The following is an 18,791-nucleotide window of genomic DNA, read 5'->3' as shown; positions in this document are numbered from 1 at the left end:
AGTCCTCAATAAGTAGGGCATCCCCATGTGTGGATGTTACTGTGGGTGGTGAGGGGGGTCATTTGGGAATGAGGAGGCAGTATCTATATATATATATATATATATATATATACACTGGGAGTATACAAAATTACAAATGGACCTTTACGAGTCCATTTGGTTCCATTTGTACACTCAGAGTTATGGGGTTCCTTGAAATTAAAAGGTTTGGGAACCACTGTACACTAAATGGAACAGAGCCTTAATTAGTATCGGTAACACCTGTGAAGGAAGTAGGGAAGGGACCCGGAAGTATAGTAGGTAGAGTTATTCTGTAAGTGTATGCATAGAGCCCATTGCCTGCTGTTACTGTATTTAACCCATTTTGGGCGGGAACCCCTTTTGGTGTTTTAAACATGATGTTATAATTTAGCTATTGAAAAATATCAGATCTACAAGCTCATAGCACGCCACCGAGTGGCGCGCTACGAGCTTGTAGGTCTGCTATTTTTTTTAAATCGTGAAAATATTTATTTCATTAAACTGGAGGATTTAGAAGATCTTTTTAAAATGTTGAGGTCAGGCCTAAATTAGTTTCATCAAGGTTTTACAGCAACAACAACAACATTTCAAGGGAGAGTATCAAAAATACTCAGTGCATCTCATCCTCGACACGTTGTGAGCACTGGTGCAGGACAGTGTGAGCTTGTAGTTCTGATATTTTTGACGTGCAACACTGCCATGAGCATAAATTAGGCTTAACATCCCTCTACAGTAGCTACAAGAAGCACTTGAAATACGGCCTATTATATTTGGAGTCTTGATAATTGTCTTGAATATGAACAAACCTCGCTGTTTTTTCTTTTATAATGGTTTGGGTAATGGCTACCAGAACTTACTTATCAGTGGAACTTACACCAGCGGACTGCCAGTAAAGTGTAAAGAAGAGTAACAAAATGTGATAGTGAGAGTAGTTGTCAGAGCTAAGAGTTGACAGAGACAGTTATCTGGGGACAGATGGAATAGTTGGGTTTAGATACAGGGAACTAGGTGTATGTAAACTAGAAAGTACTGTTCCTGATTAAACAGTGTAGTATCTCTAGAATGCTGATAGTATTAAGTATTAATAGTTTTAAAGTGTTAAAGGTTTAAAGTCAAGGCTCAGCAGCATGATAGAAAAATGAGGAAGTATTTGATTGCAGTGGGATTGCAGTAGTCCTGAAATCACAGAAAGGATGTCTATTGATTACCTTTTTGATTAATCAAATAATTGATAAGCGTATTTTTAATCAAATTATAAAAATAATCAAAGTACAGTACAGACCACATGACCAAAATAAAACTGAACTGAACCACAGTACAATACAATACAGTACAAAGCACAGCACAGCACAGCACAGTACAGTACAGTACAGTAACTATAAATGTATAGTTGCACTGCTCAGTTCACACGTGTGAATTTTAATAATTGATTAAATCGATTAGTTCGATTAACTGTTGCACCCCTAATTGATATACTGTACCATACAAATTCTAGGTTGAAGCAGCATTGAAACTGTCTTGTTTGTCTGTATAGTGTATAGTATCTATACAGTAGAACTGTATCATATATGCTATTGTATTAAGGTGTGTTTATTTATGCATGAGACTCCACAAAGTGAGGATCTGTCTCGATGATGAGTCACTTTTTCCACAATCATCATCAACATCATCTGGCTTGGCTGTGGATGAATGTGATGTGATGTGGTAGAAAATGGGACAGTCAAATTCGACTATGCAAATCTGGAACAGAATATTTCCGTGCAATACATGATTTTCTTTTTGTCCAGTGTAATGTAAGGCTGACACGCCGGTCTCTGTTTATTTCCTCAGGTCCTCCAGTCAATGTGAGCATGACCATCAACATAGCAAGCATCGACTCTATCTCAGAAGTAAACATGGTAAGTTTAAACTTCAGTCTTTTATACCTGTGTTATCAAACTAGTAATTTCAAGGAACCTCATGAGAGTGTACAAATGGAACCAAATGGACCACAATAGTAAGAGAAACATACTGTGCACGTATGAAAATCTGGGAACTAAATCGTTACCAAGAAATGTCTTCATCAATATGTTTCTAAAGGTGTCTAATAACTAAAAGTTTGAAATTCAACAACCGTGGAAAGAGTTGTTAGCATAATGTGTGACCATACCATTGACATGGTCATAGTTTTGCACAAAAAACACTTCAAACGGACAAATATGGCCGAATTTAGCCCAATGAGTGTTTTTTGTGCAAAACGAATCCTTTTAATGGATTCAAAATCATGAAAAGCCCCTAGTTTCATATGTCACATGCTACTTAAAAAAATGATTACATTTTGACTTATTTTTGCCTTATATACTGTAGGATGTTAATGGTATGGTCACATATTATGCTAATAACTCAAATTTCCCACGGGAGTTGAATTTCAAACTTTTAGTACAACTAAACAACTAACTAAGGTGCTATTTACACGAGGCTGGTGTTCATATAAAACGTCAAAATAAAGTATCGTTTGCTGCTGTCATTTAGACGAGAACCGTGTTCTCAGGAGGTGAAAAAGCAACGAAGTGAAACCACCTAACCAGAGTGGAAATCTTTGAGAACGCCGTTTCCTATGGTCTCCATATAAACAGGCAAAACGGTGAATCCGCAAAACGTATGACATCATGGCTCACGTTGGCTCACAGCGCATATGTTTATTACATTGATGCAGAGCAATATCATTATGATATAATGGAGTTCCTGAACAAGCCTCCCTCCTCGCCTACAAAGTGATGCTCATCAGCGATGTTGAATGTAAAACCATGATGTAAATAAAAAGCCTTGTGATAGACGGCAGCCGCGGCAGCAGCGTTTATTTAATAAATATATATCATCCCGTGGCGTGCCCAGAGCAGTGTTGCGCCGCTTGCGTCTTCTTCTTGTACGTGGGTGACCTGTCTATTTGGCAGCCCGTTATCGCCACCTAGCGACAGTATAGCATAATAGCACATTATATCATAACGTGTGCGTTCTCGTGTAAAGGGTAAGAAAAAATGAGAACGCAACGGGACTTTGACGTGTTATATGGAGATGGTCGCCGTATAAAAGAGGCCTTAGTTGTGTGGTAAGTATTGGGAGCTATCCCATGGGTTTAGCTAGTGCAAATGACAGGCACCGAGACAGACACCATTGTTCTCGGCCAATGTTTCAATTTGTACAGATCTGCAAGCGTCTACAGCCAACACAATTGGCCCTTGCTCACAGGGGGGGGGGAGGATGATATTGGTCATTGCACGTAATCCTACTGTATACGGCCTGTCAGCGGGGAGTGTTGGGGAGTGTTTTTCAGGAAATAAAAAATACCCAGCTCAAGTTTAGTTGGAGCTTTTTAATACTTTTCATTGGTTCAATATTCTTTTAACCAACACAGACGTAAAGGGTGTTCAATAGCACTGATTTAAAAAACAAGATAAATCAAAAACCTCAAAAATTGAGTTATTCCGGAAATCAACAAATGTACTACTTTGGAGCTACATTGGTGCAGAAATATGTTTTAAAGAAGGCAGTATGGCCAACTTCTGTGTGGCATCATTCTGTCTCTTAACAGTCTTTATTTTACTCAATGTGACAAAATCACTCAACACCACAGCTCACAGCTCCACTCAGAGGTTAGCCATGTTATTTTCAATTGTTCTCTATCTCTCTCTCGCTTTCTTTTGGCTGCCTCTCACTCCCTCTCTTTCAGTATCTCCCTCTAACTATGGTTCATACCTATCAATAATTTAACTGGGGACACCCTGGAACCAATTCATGCACTCTTGGGGGTCACCAGACCCCACAGTGAGAACCAGTGGTGTACTTTATTCCAAATGTGCGAATGTGTAAAGATGTTGGATTTCTTTGTCTCATGTTTGCTTGGCTAACACCCTTTTTTAATTAATCTTTTGGGCATTTGTAAGCCTTCATCTGATATAGTACTACTGCAGAGAGAGTTAACGGAGAGAGCGAGAGTATAGGGGAATGACATTTAGCAAATGGTCCGGCCATGCGGGAATCTCAGACCGTAGAATTGTGCCCATGTGATGTGTGCCCTAACTAACCAGAATTTGGAAGGTTCGTGTTACAATCAAGCTGTAGATTAGAAAAAGTTATTTTGTGTAAATATTTCATTTCTATTCCATTATTCATGATGCCAAAAATACAGCAAAGATTGTGAACAGCTGTGTTCAGTCCAGTTGACTAGCCAGTCATATACATTCACTCAGTTCAGTGAGAGTGTAACTCTCCTGAGTTAAATCAATACTGAAGATTTCGTGTGTATCAGCTCTCAGACCTTTTCTGCTGAAGCCTTGCGTTTTATGGTAATTACATTGTTACACAATTTAGACACTGAAGATTCCAAAAATGATCGGCATGATTTATATTGCAAATAATGAGAACTTAACTGTCATGGACAAAAAAGACTATTGGCCCTGAAGGTGGTGTACTGCGATGTTTTACCTCGTAAGCTACAAACATTATTGCATTGCTTTGGTAAAATATATTTAGTCACGTAGTATTTCTTGAAAGTGCTTTTGTTTTGGATATTTATTACCCAACTCCAGTCCATTTTGTCTTCTACTGCCTGACTGCTAGAGCAAGTTTGTTACCATGGCAACATACAGTAAATGGTGCTGCTGTGTCCTTGCTACATCACCAAAGCCAAACTTCCTGAGTTTACGGAGACAGCATGTAAAGCTAGGAAGAGCATTCCCCATGTTCTGGAGCATTAGCATTAGCATTCATAAATTAACAATGGAGAGAAAAAAAGGCTTTTGGTTTTGAAAGGATCTACTATGCATGGCCGTTTTAAAGATTGATTGAACTTGTGCACGCGGAAACCCGAAGCCAATATAGTGTCATAATTTGCATTCCTCAAAGCCATTTTTCATTATCTTGGACTGCTTTGCCAAGTGGGACAATGAGATGGGACAAAGAGACAGAGGTGATGTTTTGTTCTTGGATTTATACTCTGATGCTATTCTCTGATTAACTCTTAGGCTGATGTTGATGGCGAAACACTTCGCCAAGCCTGATCAGATCTGTTCCTAGATCTTGTGCTATTTAATGGAATGTGTTTTTTTTATTGCCATAAAATGTCACTGTTGGATTTATTATCGATTCCACATTCGACCTCTGTGATCACATTACACGTATTTTATGGCATCACCCGGCATCTCCATGCCAAGCCTCTACAAGCACAATGGGGGTTTTGTCTTGTGTGAAAGATAAGTATTTTTTATGCCATAAAAAATACTAGGAAAGCAAAGCAAAGCAAAGTTACTATATTTACCCAGGGTAACTGGACTAAGCTCAAGAACTTGTTTACAGCCAGGCCCTGCTCATAGAACATTTCATGGTAGGGGTTCAATGCCTTGCTCAAGGGCACTTCAGCGGTGGTAATTTTAACCGGTCCGGGGATACGAACTAGCGACCTTCCGATATCAAGACCGCTCCGCAAACCGTTCAGCCACTGCTGCCACCAGGAATACTGGCCTACTTGGAACGATGCAAGTTGGAAATGCATGCCCCACATCTTGGCACCCCTCACTTCACATGAGTTAGTTTTAGTATTAATCCAGCGATCTGGGTGGATAAATTAGGCTGCACATGACCACAAATCAGCGTCTTGGATTGTTGTTGGAAGCTGGTTGCTAAGGACTATTCAGAAAGTGCTGGTGCCTACTGCCTAGTAACAGAGATGGACTGATGTCACCATGATCAGCCATAACCATATATAAGGACTTCCCAATGCAGCTACGCCCAAATAGGGACTGTGTCATCATAAAATCGAGAGCTGGATTAAGAAACTCCACTGGTTCTGGCAACAGGTTTTGGCGAAATATGCCTTGAACAGTTTACATAATACAGTAACCCCTCTTCTGCTTTTATTGATATTGTAGCATTTTATTGTGTGTGCTCTGCGTCCGTCCGTCCGTGCATGCGTGCGAAGATAAACAGACCTGCTTACATTACTGCTACTTAAACACATTTTTGACAGGTTTAATGTTTGTTTTTAGTTCAATGTTTGTTTAAAAACGTCATTGATAATGAAGGGAACAGTATACCGCTAATCAACTTACAAATTACATATACATAGAGGCAGTTCCTTTAATCCACCCGGCACAAAAACATATCGTCATTACGTCACCACCATCGAAAACCATTGGTTTTATCAGGCACAACTAGTCATTACGTCATTTGCTGGGACGGTACATACGCATCGAAAATGCTGGGACGGTGCATACGTAAAGTAACCACAGTATACCGCTAATCAATTTACTAATTACATAGAGGCAGTTATTTTAATCCACCCGGCACTAAAACATATCGCCATTACGTCACCACCATCGAAAACCATTGGTTTTATCAGGCACAACTATAGTCATTACGTTAATTGCTAAAACGGTGCATACGCATCGAAAATGCTGGGACGGTGCATACGCATCGAAAATGCTGGGACGGTGCATACGTAAAGTAACCACAGTATACCGCTAATCAACTTACAAATTACATATACATAAACACATAGAGGCAGTTCCTTTAACTGGTATAACTAGCTCTCAATGATGACGTAATAAAGATGTGGATTAAAGGACCCAATGCCAGAGTGTAATTGGTTTTCGATGGTGACGTAATGACGATATGTTTTAGTGTTGGGAGGATTAAAGGTAATGCTCTTGTGTATACATGTATGTAATCTGGCACCAGACCAGATTTGACAGTTTGTAGCGGTCGAAAGTACTTGCGCGCTCTGCTTGCGCACTAGTAAGCCATTTATGGCCTACTAGTGTGCAACAAGCAAGTATGCACTCGACAAAGTGCAGTTCTAGTTACTTGCGCAAGCAGAGCACGCAAGTAATGTTTTCGCCCGGTCTCTTCCGCCGTGACAGCTGTCCCGCCATTCGATGTTTATGCAGAAAAACATCAAATCTGTGCCTTTTTTGCTGGGACCAAATGACCACAAATGACCATATTTCTTACGTCATCATTTAGGGCTAGTCATACGTATACTATATACATAATCAGTAAAAATAAAATAGCAAATTGTGCCTGATCTGCTGGGACCAGAGTATGTGGTGTGTGTATATGTATGACTAGCTCTTAATGATGACGTAAGAAATATGGTAATTTGTGGTAATTTGGTCCCAGCAAATCAGGCACAGATTTGCTGTTTTCTTGCATAAACATCAAATGGCGGGACAGCTGTCACGGTTTTTGGCGCAAATTAACCACAGTATACCGCTTATCAACTTACAAATACACACTTTATACAGTATAGAGTATAGAGTATATATGTATACGTATATAGTATATGCCTATATACTATATATATACTATATATATTTCTTACGTCATCATTTAGAGCTAGTCATACATATACTATATACATAATCAGTAAAAATAAAATAGCTAATTGTGCCTGATCTGCTGGGACCAGAGTACGTGGTGTGTATATGTATGACTAGCTCTTAATGATGACGTAAGAAATATGGTCATTTGTGGTCGTTTGGTCGTTTGGTCGTTTGGTCCCCTGTGGAATGCACTTCAAATTGCAGTCAGAACTGCAGCATCACTCCCAATCTTCCGCCGTAGCCTGAAAACCCACCTTTTCAGACTCCATCATGTCCCATAGCACTTACCCTAACCCCTTAGATAGCATTTCTGTTGACTTAGATAGCATTTGACACAGACTTATAGCATGTTATGTTATGTAGACAGCACTATAATTGTATTGTATATAGTCATAGCACGCCATAGTACATATGTATAGCATAGTAGTAAATATGTATAGTTTATATGTATAGTGTATGTATAGTTTCATTATATAGATATTCCACTGTTACTCTCTTAGCTTACGCATGTTTCATGATAAATGCTTTTATGTGATGTATTCCCATGCTTTTGTTCTTGCTTAAATGTAAGTCGCTCTGGATTAAGAGCGTCTGCTAAATGCCTAAATTGTAATTGTAATTGTAGCAAACCAGGCACAGATTTGCTGTTTTCTTGCATAAACATCAAATGGCGGGACAGCTGTCACAGTTTTTGGCGCAAAGTAACCACAGTATACCGCTAATCAACTTACAACTACACACTCTATATAGTATATATGTATACGTATATAGTATATGCCTATATACTATATATATATACTATATATATTTCTTACGTCATCATTTAGAGCTAGTCATACGTATACTATATACATAATCAGTAAAAATAAAATAGCAAATTGTGCCTGATCTGCTGGGACCAGAGTACGTGGTGTGTATATGTATGACTAGCTCTTAATGATGACGTAAGAAATATGGTCATTTGTGGTCGTTTGGTCCCAGCAAACCAGGCACAGATTTGCTGTTTTCTTGCATAAACATCAAATGGCGGGACAGCTGTCACAGTTTTTGGCGCAAAGTAACCACAGTATACCGCTAATCAACTTACAACTACACACTCTATATAGTATATATGTATACGTATATAGTATATGCCTATATACTATATATATACTATATATCAGGGGTCCTCAACTGGCGGACCGCGGTCCACGACCGGACCGCGGACCACCTCTCTGCGGACCCTAGGAAAAAAAAAAAGTGTGATTTGGATTTGGAGTTCCACTCCGGGCCTGCACTCTGCACCCCATTATTGGTTGGTTGGAAGGGGATCTGATTTGTATAAGCTTGGCTTGACCATACTAAACGGGCATAGAGCCCCGCTCTCCAATGGACGGCGCGCATGGGACCGGACCTCGGTCTTATTCAAAAAAATATTTGTGGACCTTCATCATTTCTAGTTGAGGACCCCTGCTATATATAGTATATGCCTATATAGTATATGCCTGCTTTGCTGGGACGAAACGACCACAAATGACCATATCTCTTACGTCATCATTTAGAGCTAGTCATACGTATACTATATACATAATCAGTAAAAATAAAATAGCAAGTTGTGCCTGATCTGCTGGGACCAGAGTATGTGGTGTGTATATGTATGACCAGCTCTTCACCCAAACTTATATAGATAGAAACTTGAATCATACTTAATAATACTAGGTGTTTATATGCATAAAGTAGGTAGGTAGCAAATAGTTACATCTAAAAATTATACATTTCAAACGTTCCTTCACAGAGATACTGAGATTTGACAGTTTACAGCGGTCGAAAGGACTTGCACGCTCTGCTTGCGCACTAGTTGGCCATTTATGGCCTACTAGTGTGCAACAAGCAAGTATGCACTCGACAGAGTGCAGTTCTAGTTAATTACTATAATTAAAATGTTATATAATTAATAACGTCACCCTGCTACAGAACTGATCTCCTCTTGTCCTCCAGTCAATTGTCATTTAGTCAGGAACAGTACACACAAAATTGTTCATGCATATTGCATATTGCATACTGTATAATATCATACATGTGTGGTTTTTGGCAACACTGAAATTGACCCTGAAATATGGTTGGTTTCAATACCGTTTTCCTACTGTATATGATTTGTTGATGGCAACATGGTTTACAACTTATAACTCAGTTGTTGTCTAATCTGTTTTGATTCGAACCCGAAAGACAATGAAGACTAACTTTGTTGTACATCTTGTCATACACTGAAAATTGCAGATATAAGCTCACAGCACAATGCGCTGTGAGCTTGTATATCTGCTCTTTTTTTGTGCACAACACCAGCACGCAACTAGGTGTACTGTAAATCAGGCATACTGTATGCGAGACATCCAAAAGAAATGTGTCCGACCAGGTTGCATGACATGCCACAGACAGCAATGAGCCAAGCCATATTTGCAGTGAACAAGCAGCATACCGTAACCAAAGTGAATGACAACAAATAAATTGCTTTCACGCTCTCCTCTCCTTCCCCAGGACTACACAATCACAATGTATTCCCTCCTCTCCTCTCCTTCCCCAGGACTATACACTATCACAATGTATTTCCTCCTCTCCTCTCCTTCCCCAGGACTACACTATCACAATGTATTTCCAGCAAAGCTGGCGAGATAAGCGACTAGCCTATAATGAGCTGAATCTAAACCTGACGCTGGATAACCGCGTAGCGGACCAGCTCTGGCTCCCAGACACCTACTTCCTCAACGACAAGAAGTCCTTCCTTCACGGTGTGACTGTGAAGAACCGAATGATTCGCCTGCATCCTGACGGCACCGTCTTGTATGGGCTGAGGTGAGTGATTCTTTTTTTATGTTGACCTAAGTTACTGTTGAAGCTAGACATTTGGCCTTTTGCTGGCAAATACCACAAATCCTCAAATAGTGACCAGGTATTGTATTTGTTTCAACTCACATACCTTCAACAGCAGATACAACACAACATACAAACTGTAGATTCACATCAGTATTCAATTCCAGAAACACTTACTGAACATGTTTCATTGCCACCCAGTCATTGGGTCCCAAAATGACAGTAATAGTAAACCAGCTTGAATCACATTAGTATACACACACAGCATTCAACACAAGAAGCAGCAGCAAAGAAGCAAGAAGTTCCTACCTTGAGCCATCTTCTACTTGACTTCATTAGTTGTGTAAGTGATGCTAGGGTCAAACTTTGATGAGCCCTCCAGTGGCGTCTCCAGTCATCTCCATCCTGAATACATCTGGCTAGCTGGCCAGTACTTTCCTCCCAGTATCAATGGCACCGACCAGCCTCATTCCCCAGGCTGCCATCTTCTCACTCAGCCTTGGATATTCAGTACTGCACATAGCATTCTGGTATAGTGCAGTCGACAGGGATTTAGGGCAGGCTCTAGGGTCCAGCATTCACAGCATGTCACAGGAGAATGGGCTCAGAAGAAGCTGAGCTTGGGGGTCTGGGGTCATCACCCTGGCTGAATATCTGTGAAGCAGGTTTTTGATTGATTGATTGATTGATTGATTGATTGATTGATTGATTGATTGATTGATTGAAATCTTTATTAACAGTTTGTAGAATTTACAGTACATTTTAAGCACAAACTCAATACAAAGACTGTCAACTGTGAGTGGACGACCCAATTAAGCATTACACTTGTTTACAACAGGGTCCACATTGTTCAATTCATCAAAACATTTAAAGACATACAAACATTTAGAGACATACAAATAGACATTTCTCTGTAGGTAAAGAACAGAACAGGAATTCATCATATGGGAAGCAAAAAAGGGAAAAGATACTATATACAGTGAGGGAGGGGGGGTGTGGGGGATTCAGATTTTACAGAGGCCAGTTTCGAATTGCAGCCATCCGTAGGTGCCCTTTGAGAGCGGTTTTGAAGGAGTCAAGGGATTCACATGTCTTAATGACTGTTGGTAGGGCGTTCCACATTTTGGTGGCATAGGAGCGAAAAGAATTTAGTCCCTTGTTTGTGCCGAATCTGGGTTGTACATGGTTTGTTGCACTCCCTCTGGTGTTGTGTGAGAGAGACACTAAGCTTTGAGTATAACTATGTAAGGTCGAAAGAAAGTTAGCTGACCAAGAGCCACATACTGTACAGTACACTGTACCCTGTCACAGCTCACTAACAGCAGTGAGTTGTATACAGTATACACAGTCTGTATACCGTATGTATACTTCATCCTTCCAGTTACAACATATACAGCCTAGTAATATACAGTGCATATAGAGCGTCGCAGTCCTGCCCCCTTTCAGAACGACGAGTGGCCCAGGAAATGATTCTCCATTCATTTTCTCCATAGGCTTTTCAAAACTTATTTATTTAAAGACCTTTTAAGCGTCGTACGAAGCCAACTTGTGACAAATCATGACAACAAAACACAATATTTTGGACCAAACAAATAATTACTAAGAAGAAAAACAACAAAAACCTGCCGTTTCTTTCTACTTTCTAATTCTTTGTTTGGTCCAAAACATTGTGTTTATTGTCATGATTTGTCACGATCCGAGTTGGCTTTGTCCGCGGCGTAACCGTCTTTAAATAAATACTTTTTGGAAAGCCTATGGAGAAAATGAATGGAGAATCATTTCCTGGGCCACTCGTCGGTCTGAAAGGGGGAGAGACTGCGACGCTCTATAGCCTGTTATATCCTGTCACACAGCCTAATATACGTAGCTCTACTTACAGTATATACGGTACGTAATGTTAGTTTTATATCGGATAAATGGTAAATGGTGCATTTACATAGCGCCTTTATCCAAGGCGCTTTACATAGAGTGTGCATCAATTCACCCATTCACACACACACATTCATACACCGATGGCGGCGGAAACCATGCAAGGCACAAACCAGCACACCAGGAGCAATTTGGGGTGCAGTGTCTTGTTCAAAGACACTTTGACACCAACTCTGGGGGAGCCCGGGTTCGAACTGGCAACCTTGCGGTTACCATCCAGCCACTCTACCCTTGAGCCACCGCGGCCCCCGGATAAATAATACATTTTAGGAAGGAAGCTGTGGGGATTTTGGACATGCCTGGATTAGGGTATGCTATTAGGGGTCCATTTGGTTAACAACAACTCTCCATCATTTCAGTTTAATTGGGGACTACCTGGAACCCCCTCAAGGACCACTGGTGGTCCACGGACCACTGATTGAGAACCACTGAATTAATTTAACGTCTTGTTATGGTGGAGTGTAATACAATAACTAGCACATCTGTAGTGGTTGGAGGTGGCTTACTCTTCCATTGAGACCCTGGTGTCAAGTACAGTACAGTACACCTGCTCATTGACCATTGAAGTACTGACCAAAGCTCATAAGCGCAATATCTCCCTCATGACTCTCGGCTGGGCAGTAGAAATGTTGTTTCTCCTGCGGGAGACCTGGATTCAAATCCTGGTTAGGACATAAAGGTTATGAATTGCAGCTTTAATTCTAAAATGATGAATCACATTTACAAAATTTAAAGTTTCTATTGTGTCACTGCCTATTTCTGACTCAGTTGGTAGTGCTGGACTTTCCCATTCCTTCTTTAAAAATTGTAAACGTTTCAAAAGATTCATTCGATAACCCCCTTCATTGTCCTTTTTTCATATAATGCTCTCTCCCTTCTGAAATGCTACAAGATATGAGTGATATTAAGAATAGATTTTGGGGCATACTCAGGCTTTGTTGAAGGCTGTGCAACGACATTGGATTTAATGATACTTGAGGCGGAGGGGCAGTTAAGTGTCACTTAAACGCTACAAAAACAAGGAGCAGCAGAGAGTGTATATGTGCAGTGTACGTCAAATGAATCAGGGCCAAAAGAAATAAACATGTACTGTAGCATTCACAACTAATAAACAGATAGCTAGGAAACATATCCTCTCTCTCAAGGAAGGTTATCCAGATATAGTAAGCTCGTTTTATTGTTTTAGTTTTACTTTGTCTTGGAGCCATTTTTTTCGGTTGAGAAGCTTTGTTTGTCACCTTTTAATAAACAATGACCCTGTCCACTTCACTTTAACATCATCCAAGACTACACTGTGTGTTTATAAATGTAACCACCCAGATTCAAACACACCTAAAGCTCTTCCCAAGGAGAATCCCCTCTCAGCCAACTAGCCAAGGGGGCTACCAGGCTTCGGGGCTACAGGCAGGACAACTCTACTGCCCCCCACTCTTTGGTCAAGCAACGTGGTATCCTAGCAACTCACTTCTGATGTATCTCAGTGATAGGGAGCCTTGTTAAGCTACTTTAAGTTTAGTTTCTACAAGGGTTTTTTTCTACATTTTGTCTGAAAAGATGTGGCAAATAATGTAGTGAATGGTGATGCTGTCGGCTCCCAGCATGAATCAATAGCAACCCTGTCCTGCACTCTCACTAGAGGAGCTAGTTAAGTCTAGCACAGTGTTCAAGTTCATGCATCCCTTGTTATTCCTGCATTAGAACTGCAGACACATTCTCCTCAACATTATGCAGTCGATAATGTAACAAAAACTAACATATCTCCACCAGCTACTACAGCACTGTTTGCAACTGCTGATGGTAGAAACGAGAGCAAAACGTGTTTTCGTTTCCAAAACCCTTCCTTCTGCAGACAGAGAGGCATGGGATCTGCAAGAGTTCAGTAACAAAAGGGGGGGGTTCTCCGATGTCTAACACAGTACAGCAGAACAGAGCACAGCGTGGGCTGTTACAGTACATCCTTTTGCAGCAGAATAGCTCATTGTCATCACAAATAATGAGTACATGCATGGCTCCGACACTTTTTGGGGACCCGGTCGCTTTATTAGACCATTTTGTCTTCCAATTAGTCTACCGTCCAGCACTTTACTGTTTCCTCACAAACACCATCAGGCATGTGCAGTACTTGCTCTCTGTCTCCATGAATAAAATCCGTCTCCATGAAGGAAATTCCTTCGTAAATGCCCAGTAACTCAATAACAGGCACGTTACTTACTTGCATTTTGTTTGTGAATGCATACTGTGCTTTTGCTTGATTAACACCACCATTCCTGACCATGAACCGTTTCAAAGACAAAAGGTGGTGTAATGTAATTGTGATTTTACTGTCAGTTATAATTCTGTAAAATTGCATTGGATTTGTTTGGTGCATCGATGTAGCTCTGATATACTGTAATAGGCCTACTGGACTGAGGCAGCCATAATAACCTTGAACAAGGCGGGATCAATACTTCAACCCAAATAAAATGTGGCTGTAACAAGTGAAGCTTTCGTAACATTCGCGCTCCCCCCCCCCACCCCCACCCCAACAAACCTGTGACAGTGATATGATGGGTCGAAAATTAAACTGTTTCATTTACACAAGAGGACAGAATCTCTGTAGATGTTGGTGTGATGAGCACATGCCAGCCAGTGTGAACAGCACAAATGTAATTACTAAAATGTGCTGCACCAGTAAATATCTCAGTTAAACGCCAAAAAGTCCTACTCGCATAATTTGTATAGCCAGCGCTGTTTTCCTGGGCATGTGGATATACTGAAATTGAATTTGCTGTTATACATGCATCATTCATAAAGCCACAGTACCTGCCAGAAATGCATTTCCAGGAAACCGCAATGAAACGGCAATGAAAACGCTCAAGCAGAAAGTCTCATACACAGACACAGGACAGAGATTGATCCAAGTAAAATAAAATAAAGTCCTCGCATTGCTCCGCGAGAATATTTAAATCATAATCAAAAACACTGTCATCCTGAGATTCTTTGCCTGCCTCGACATGTTTTTTTCTAGTGCAAAGTTACTCAACGCAATTTTCATTTTCATTGCACTCAATGTGTCTGGTTTTGCATTCATATGTCTGTCTTTACAGTGATTTAGAAAGAATGGGCTCACAACTAACTTCAATATTGCTCCACTTTATTAAAGGACAACTTTAGTTTTTTTCAACCAAGGTTCATGTTTTAGGTTGTTATTAGAGAAACTAAAAGGTGAGTGTTAATTTTCTTTCATTTGCTGCTTTCTTTCGTTTTGGGGATTTTAGCAGTTTTTGACAGGGGGGCGGGGGCATTCGAGCATGGGGCTAAATATGTATTTTTTTACCAAATTTGATGGTGATTTATTTATTTATTATTTACTATAGTCCTAATAAACCCCAGGAAATTACATCTGGCCACAGAAGATCACATGATCTACTGAATGTGAAGGTAGCCTACTGGGCGAAGGCTTATACTGTGTGTATAGGCTCAATATGTCAGTTTGTCACATTCAGTAGATCCTGTGATCTTTTGTGGCAAGATGTAATTTCTTGGGGTTTATTAGGACTATAGTAAATAATAAAAAAATAAATTGCCATAATATTTTGTAAAAAAATACATATTTAGCCCCATGCTCGAATGCCCCCGCCCCCTTGTCAAAAACTGCTAAATTCCCCAAAACGAAAGAAAGCAGCAAATGAAAGAAAATTAACACTCACCTTTTAGTTTCTCTAATAACCTAAAACATGAACCTTGGTTGAAAAAAACTAAAGTTGTCCTTTAAATAACGTGCTACATGGAGTCTCTTAGTTAAAAAAGCTTTTTTATTTACCAATTTTAACCTGAAGACGATCCATGTAGGTCGAAACAATGTTTAATGGAGCAATACAGAGGTGAGTTGCCAGCCCTTTCATCGTATGAATTTAGCCTTTTTTTTATCACATTCTAGTTGATGCTCTGAGCTCATCCAGAGAGACACTGAGAGAAGGTTGGGGTTCAGTGCCTTGTTCAAAGGAGGCTTGGCATGGCTAAAGTGGTCTTTCCATTGGACCACCCTATCATTCATCTATAATTAAATTCTCTAATAATGGGTACAACCCTGGCAAAGTTGAAAAAGCTTGTTCATTTATCTGTTGGCGATAGCTACAGTATATTATGTGAAATAGGTTTGACTAACCATTCATACCTGGTGGCTGTAAATGTTTTGCCTCTAGACAGATACATACTGTATACCGTATCTTGCTGAACTGGGCTGGGATCAGATCCAAACCCTTTACTGTTCTCTTCTTTGTACAGTATATACTGTATCATGGTCAAATGTCCAACGCAGTGCCGTGACGCCCTTGTCTCTGGTTTCTCCTCTGTCTGCCAGACACACACCGTCTGTCTCATCTCCAGTTTTCTGTCTATCTGGGTATGAAAGGAGAGTAGAGAAAATTCCAGACCCTCTAACCTTTCGTTCCTAGAAGTTTATCATAATGACCACGCAGCATGCCAAGACAATGATGCCCCTTGCAAAGTTATGAGATCAAATTAATTTCGACAGCTGTGTCACGCATTGTGTTTTGGCCTGTCTCTTGTCCTTTGACCCCTACCTCTCCAATTTTCATAGTAGAGTAATGTCATAAACAAGTCAGTTTACCAAAGGTATAACACTCCAAATTATGTTTTCTGCCCCTGTACAGTACGTCTGTGTGTCCATTCCTCCGTTGGCCCAATCAAAGAGAAACTGTGCACACACTCTCCCTGGACAGTGCAGAACCTCTGGCCCCAATTTTGTCACATCAGCCTGTTATAGCGCCACCAGGAGGCTGATTTAAAAAACAAAACAAAAAAAATGATTTAATTCGGATTTGGACAAAACTTCACGCAAATCGGTACACATCAGTCATGTGATCAAGACGGATCTTCATATTCCATCCTGATTGGCTAAGATAGACTTCTACTATACCTGGCGGAGACCTGTGCACATTTTTCTAGTCATCTTATGTTTTGTCATCCACTGTCTCCTCTCTCTCTCTCCCTCTCTATAATAACCACTACATCCACTGTCCCCTCTCTCTCTCCCTCTCTAGAATAACCACTACATCCACTGTCTCCTCTCTCTCTCCCTCTCTAGAATAACCACTACATCCACTGTCCCCTCTCTCTCTCCCTCTCTAGAATAACCACTACAGCTGCTTGTCATCCACTGTCTCTCCTCTCTCTATCCCTCTCCAGAATAACCACTACAGCTGCTTGCATGATGGATCTGAGGAGATACCCTCTGGATGAGCAGAACTGCACCCTGGAAATTGAAAGCTGTGAGTCTACGATGCAAACTATGCTTCATATCATACTCCTTCATTACTTCACCCACAAACTTGACCCCAAAGAACAACCCCATCCCGTTAAACTAGATTAAGAGGAGTTCTGCAGCATCTCAATGCAAATGTCAGACCATGTCAGTTATATTGGCTTGTCTTTTATTAGGTATCAGAATAAACTTGGTGCCCATCAGTGGCATAGTTTTATTAGGCATCAGAATAAACTTGGTGCCCATCAGTGGCATAGTTTTATTAGGTATCAGAATAAACTTGGTGCCCATCAGTGGCATAGTTTTATTAGGTATCAGAATAAACTTGGTGCCCATCAGTGGCATAGTTTTATTAGGTATCAGAATAAACTTGGTGCCCATCAGTGGCATAGTTTATTAGGTATCAGAATAAACTTGGTGCCCATCAGTGGCATAGTTTTATTAGGTATCAGAATAAACTTGGTGCCCATCAGTGGCATAGTTTTATTAGGTATCAGAATAAACTCGGTGCCCATCAGTGGCATAGTTTTATTAGGTATCAGAATAAACTTGGTGCCCATCAGTGGCATAGTTTTATTAGGTATCAGAATAAACTTGGTGCCCATCAGTGGCATAGTTTTATTAGGTATCAGAATAAACTTGGTGCCCATCAGTGGCATAGTTTTATTAGGTATCAGAATAAACTTGGTGCCCATCAGTGGCATAGTTTATTAGGTATCAGAATAAACTTGGTGCCCATCAGTGGCATAGTTTTATTAGGTATCAGAATAAACTTGGTGCCCATCAGTGGCATAGTTTTATTAGGTATCAGAATAAACTCGGTGCCCATCAGTGGCATAGTTTTATTAGGTATCAGAATAAACTTGGTGCCCATCAGTGGCATAGTTTTATTAGGTATCAGAATAAACTCGGTGCCCATCAGTGGCATAGTTTTATTAGGTATCAGAATAAACTCGGTGCCCATCAGTGGCATAGTTTTATTAGGTATCAGAATAAACTCGGTGCCCATCAGTGGCATAGTTTTATTAGGTATCAGAATAAACTCGGTGCCCATCAGTGGCATAGTTTATTAGGTATCAGAATACCTCATCAGTGGCATAGTTCAGACACTGAAATCAAGAACATTCATTCCTGTGCTTCCCTCACAATCACATAGTCTTCTATTCCAGGGGTTCTCAACCCGTGGGTCATGACCCCTCTGGGGGGGGGGGGGTCACCAAATTATTTTGGGGGGGTCCCCAAATTATTTTCAAAAACAAAATGCAACTGAATGGCTGGAAAATGGAAATGAAGAGTTTACATATAGTACACATAGTGAATGATTACCGGTATATCTGGTTTCAGTATTTATTTATGGTGTATTGTCTCTA

The 18,791-nt window shown here is 40.4% G+C and overlaps 2 protein-coding genes across 2 annotated transcripts in view; one reads left to right on the top strand and one right to left on the bottom strand.

Annotated features, from left to right (window-relative positions):
- The window catches only part of tmlhe (trimethyllysine hydroxylase, epsilon), a 76,666-nt gene that overhangs the window by 10,983 nt on the left and 46,892 nt on the right, over window positions 1-18,791 (bottom strand). The gene's annotated exons all lie outside the window — the stretch shown is intronic.
- gabrb4 (gamma-aminobutyric acid type A receptor subunit beta4) overlaps window positions 1-18,791 on the top strand; it is a gene marked incomplete at both ends in the record, with an annotated part of 72,671 nt that overhangs the window by 39,385 nt on the left and 14,495 nt on the right. The window contains 3 exons of the mRNA XM_083780377.1: window positions 1,852-1,919; window positions 9,988-10,208; window positions 17,346-17,428. Of these exons, the coding sequence (XP_083636503.1) occupies window positions 1,852-1,919; window positions 9,988-10,208; window positions 17,346-17,428 (372 nt within the window). The remainder of the gene's footprint in view (window positions 1-1,851; window positions 1,920-9,987; window positions 10,209-17,345; window positions 17,429-18,791) is intronic.

This window comes from Protomyctophum parallelum (genome assembly GCF_964188405.1).
Source record: "Protomyctophum parallelum genome assembly, chromosome: 1".
Lineage (NCBI taxonomy): Eukaryota > Metazoa > Chordata > Actinopteri > Myctophiformes > Myctophidae > Protomyctophum > Protomyctophum parallelum.
Note: the sequence above shows the minus strand (reverse complement) of the source record. Positions and strands in the feature narration are given on the sequence as shown.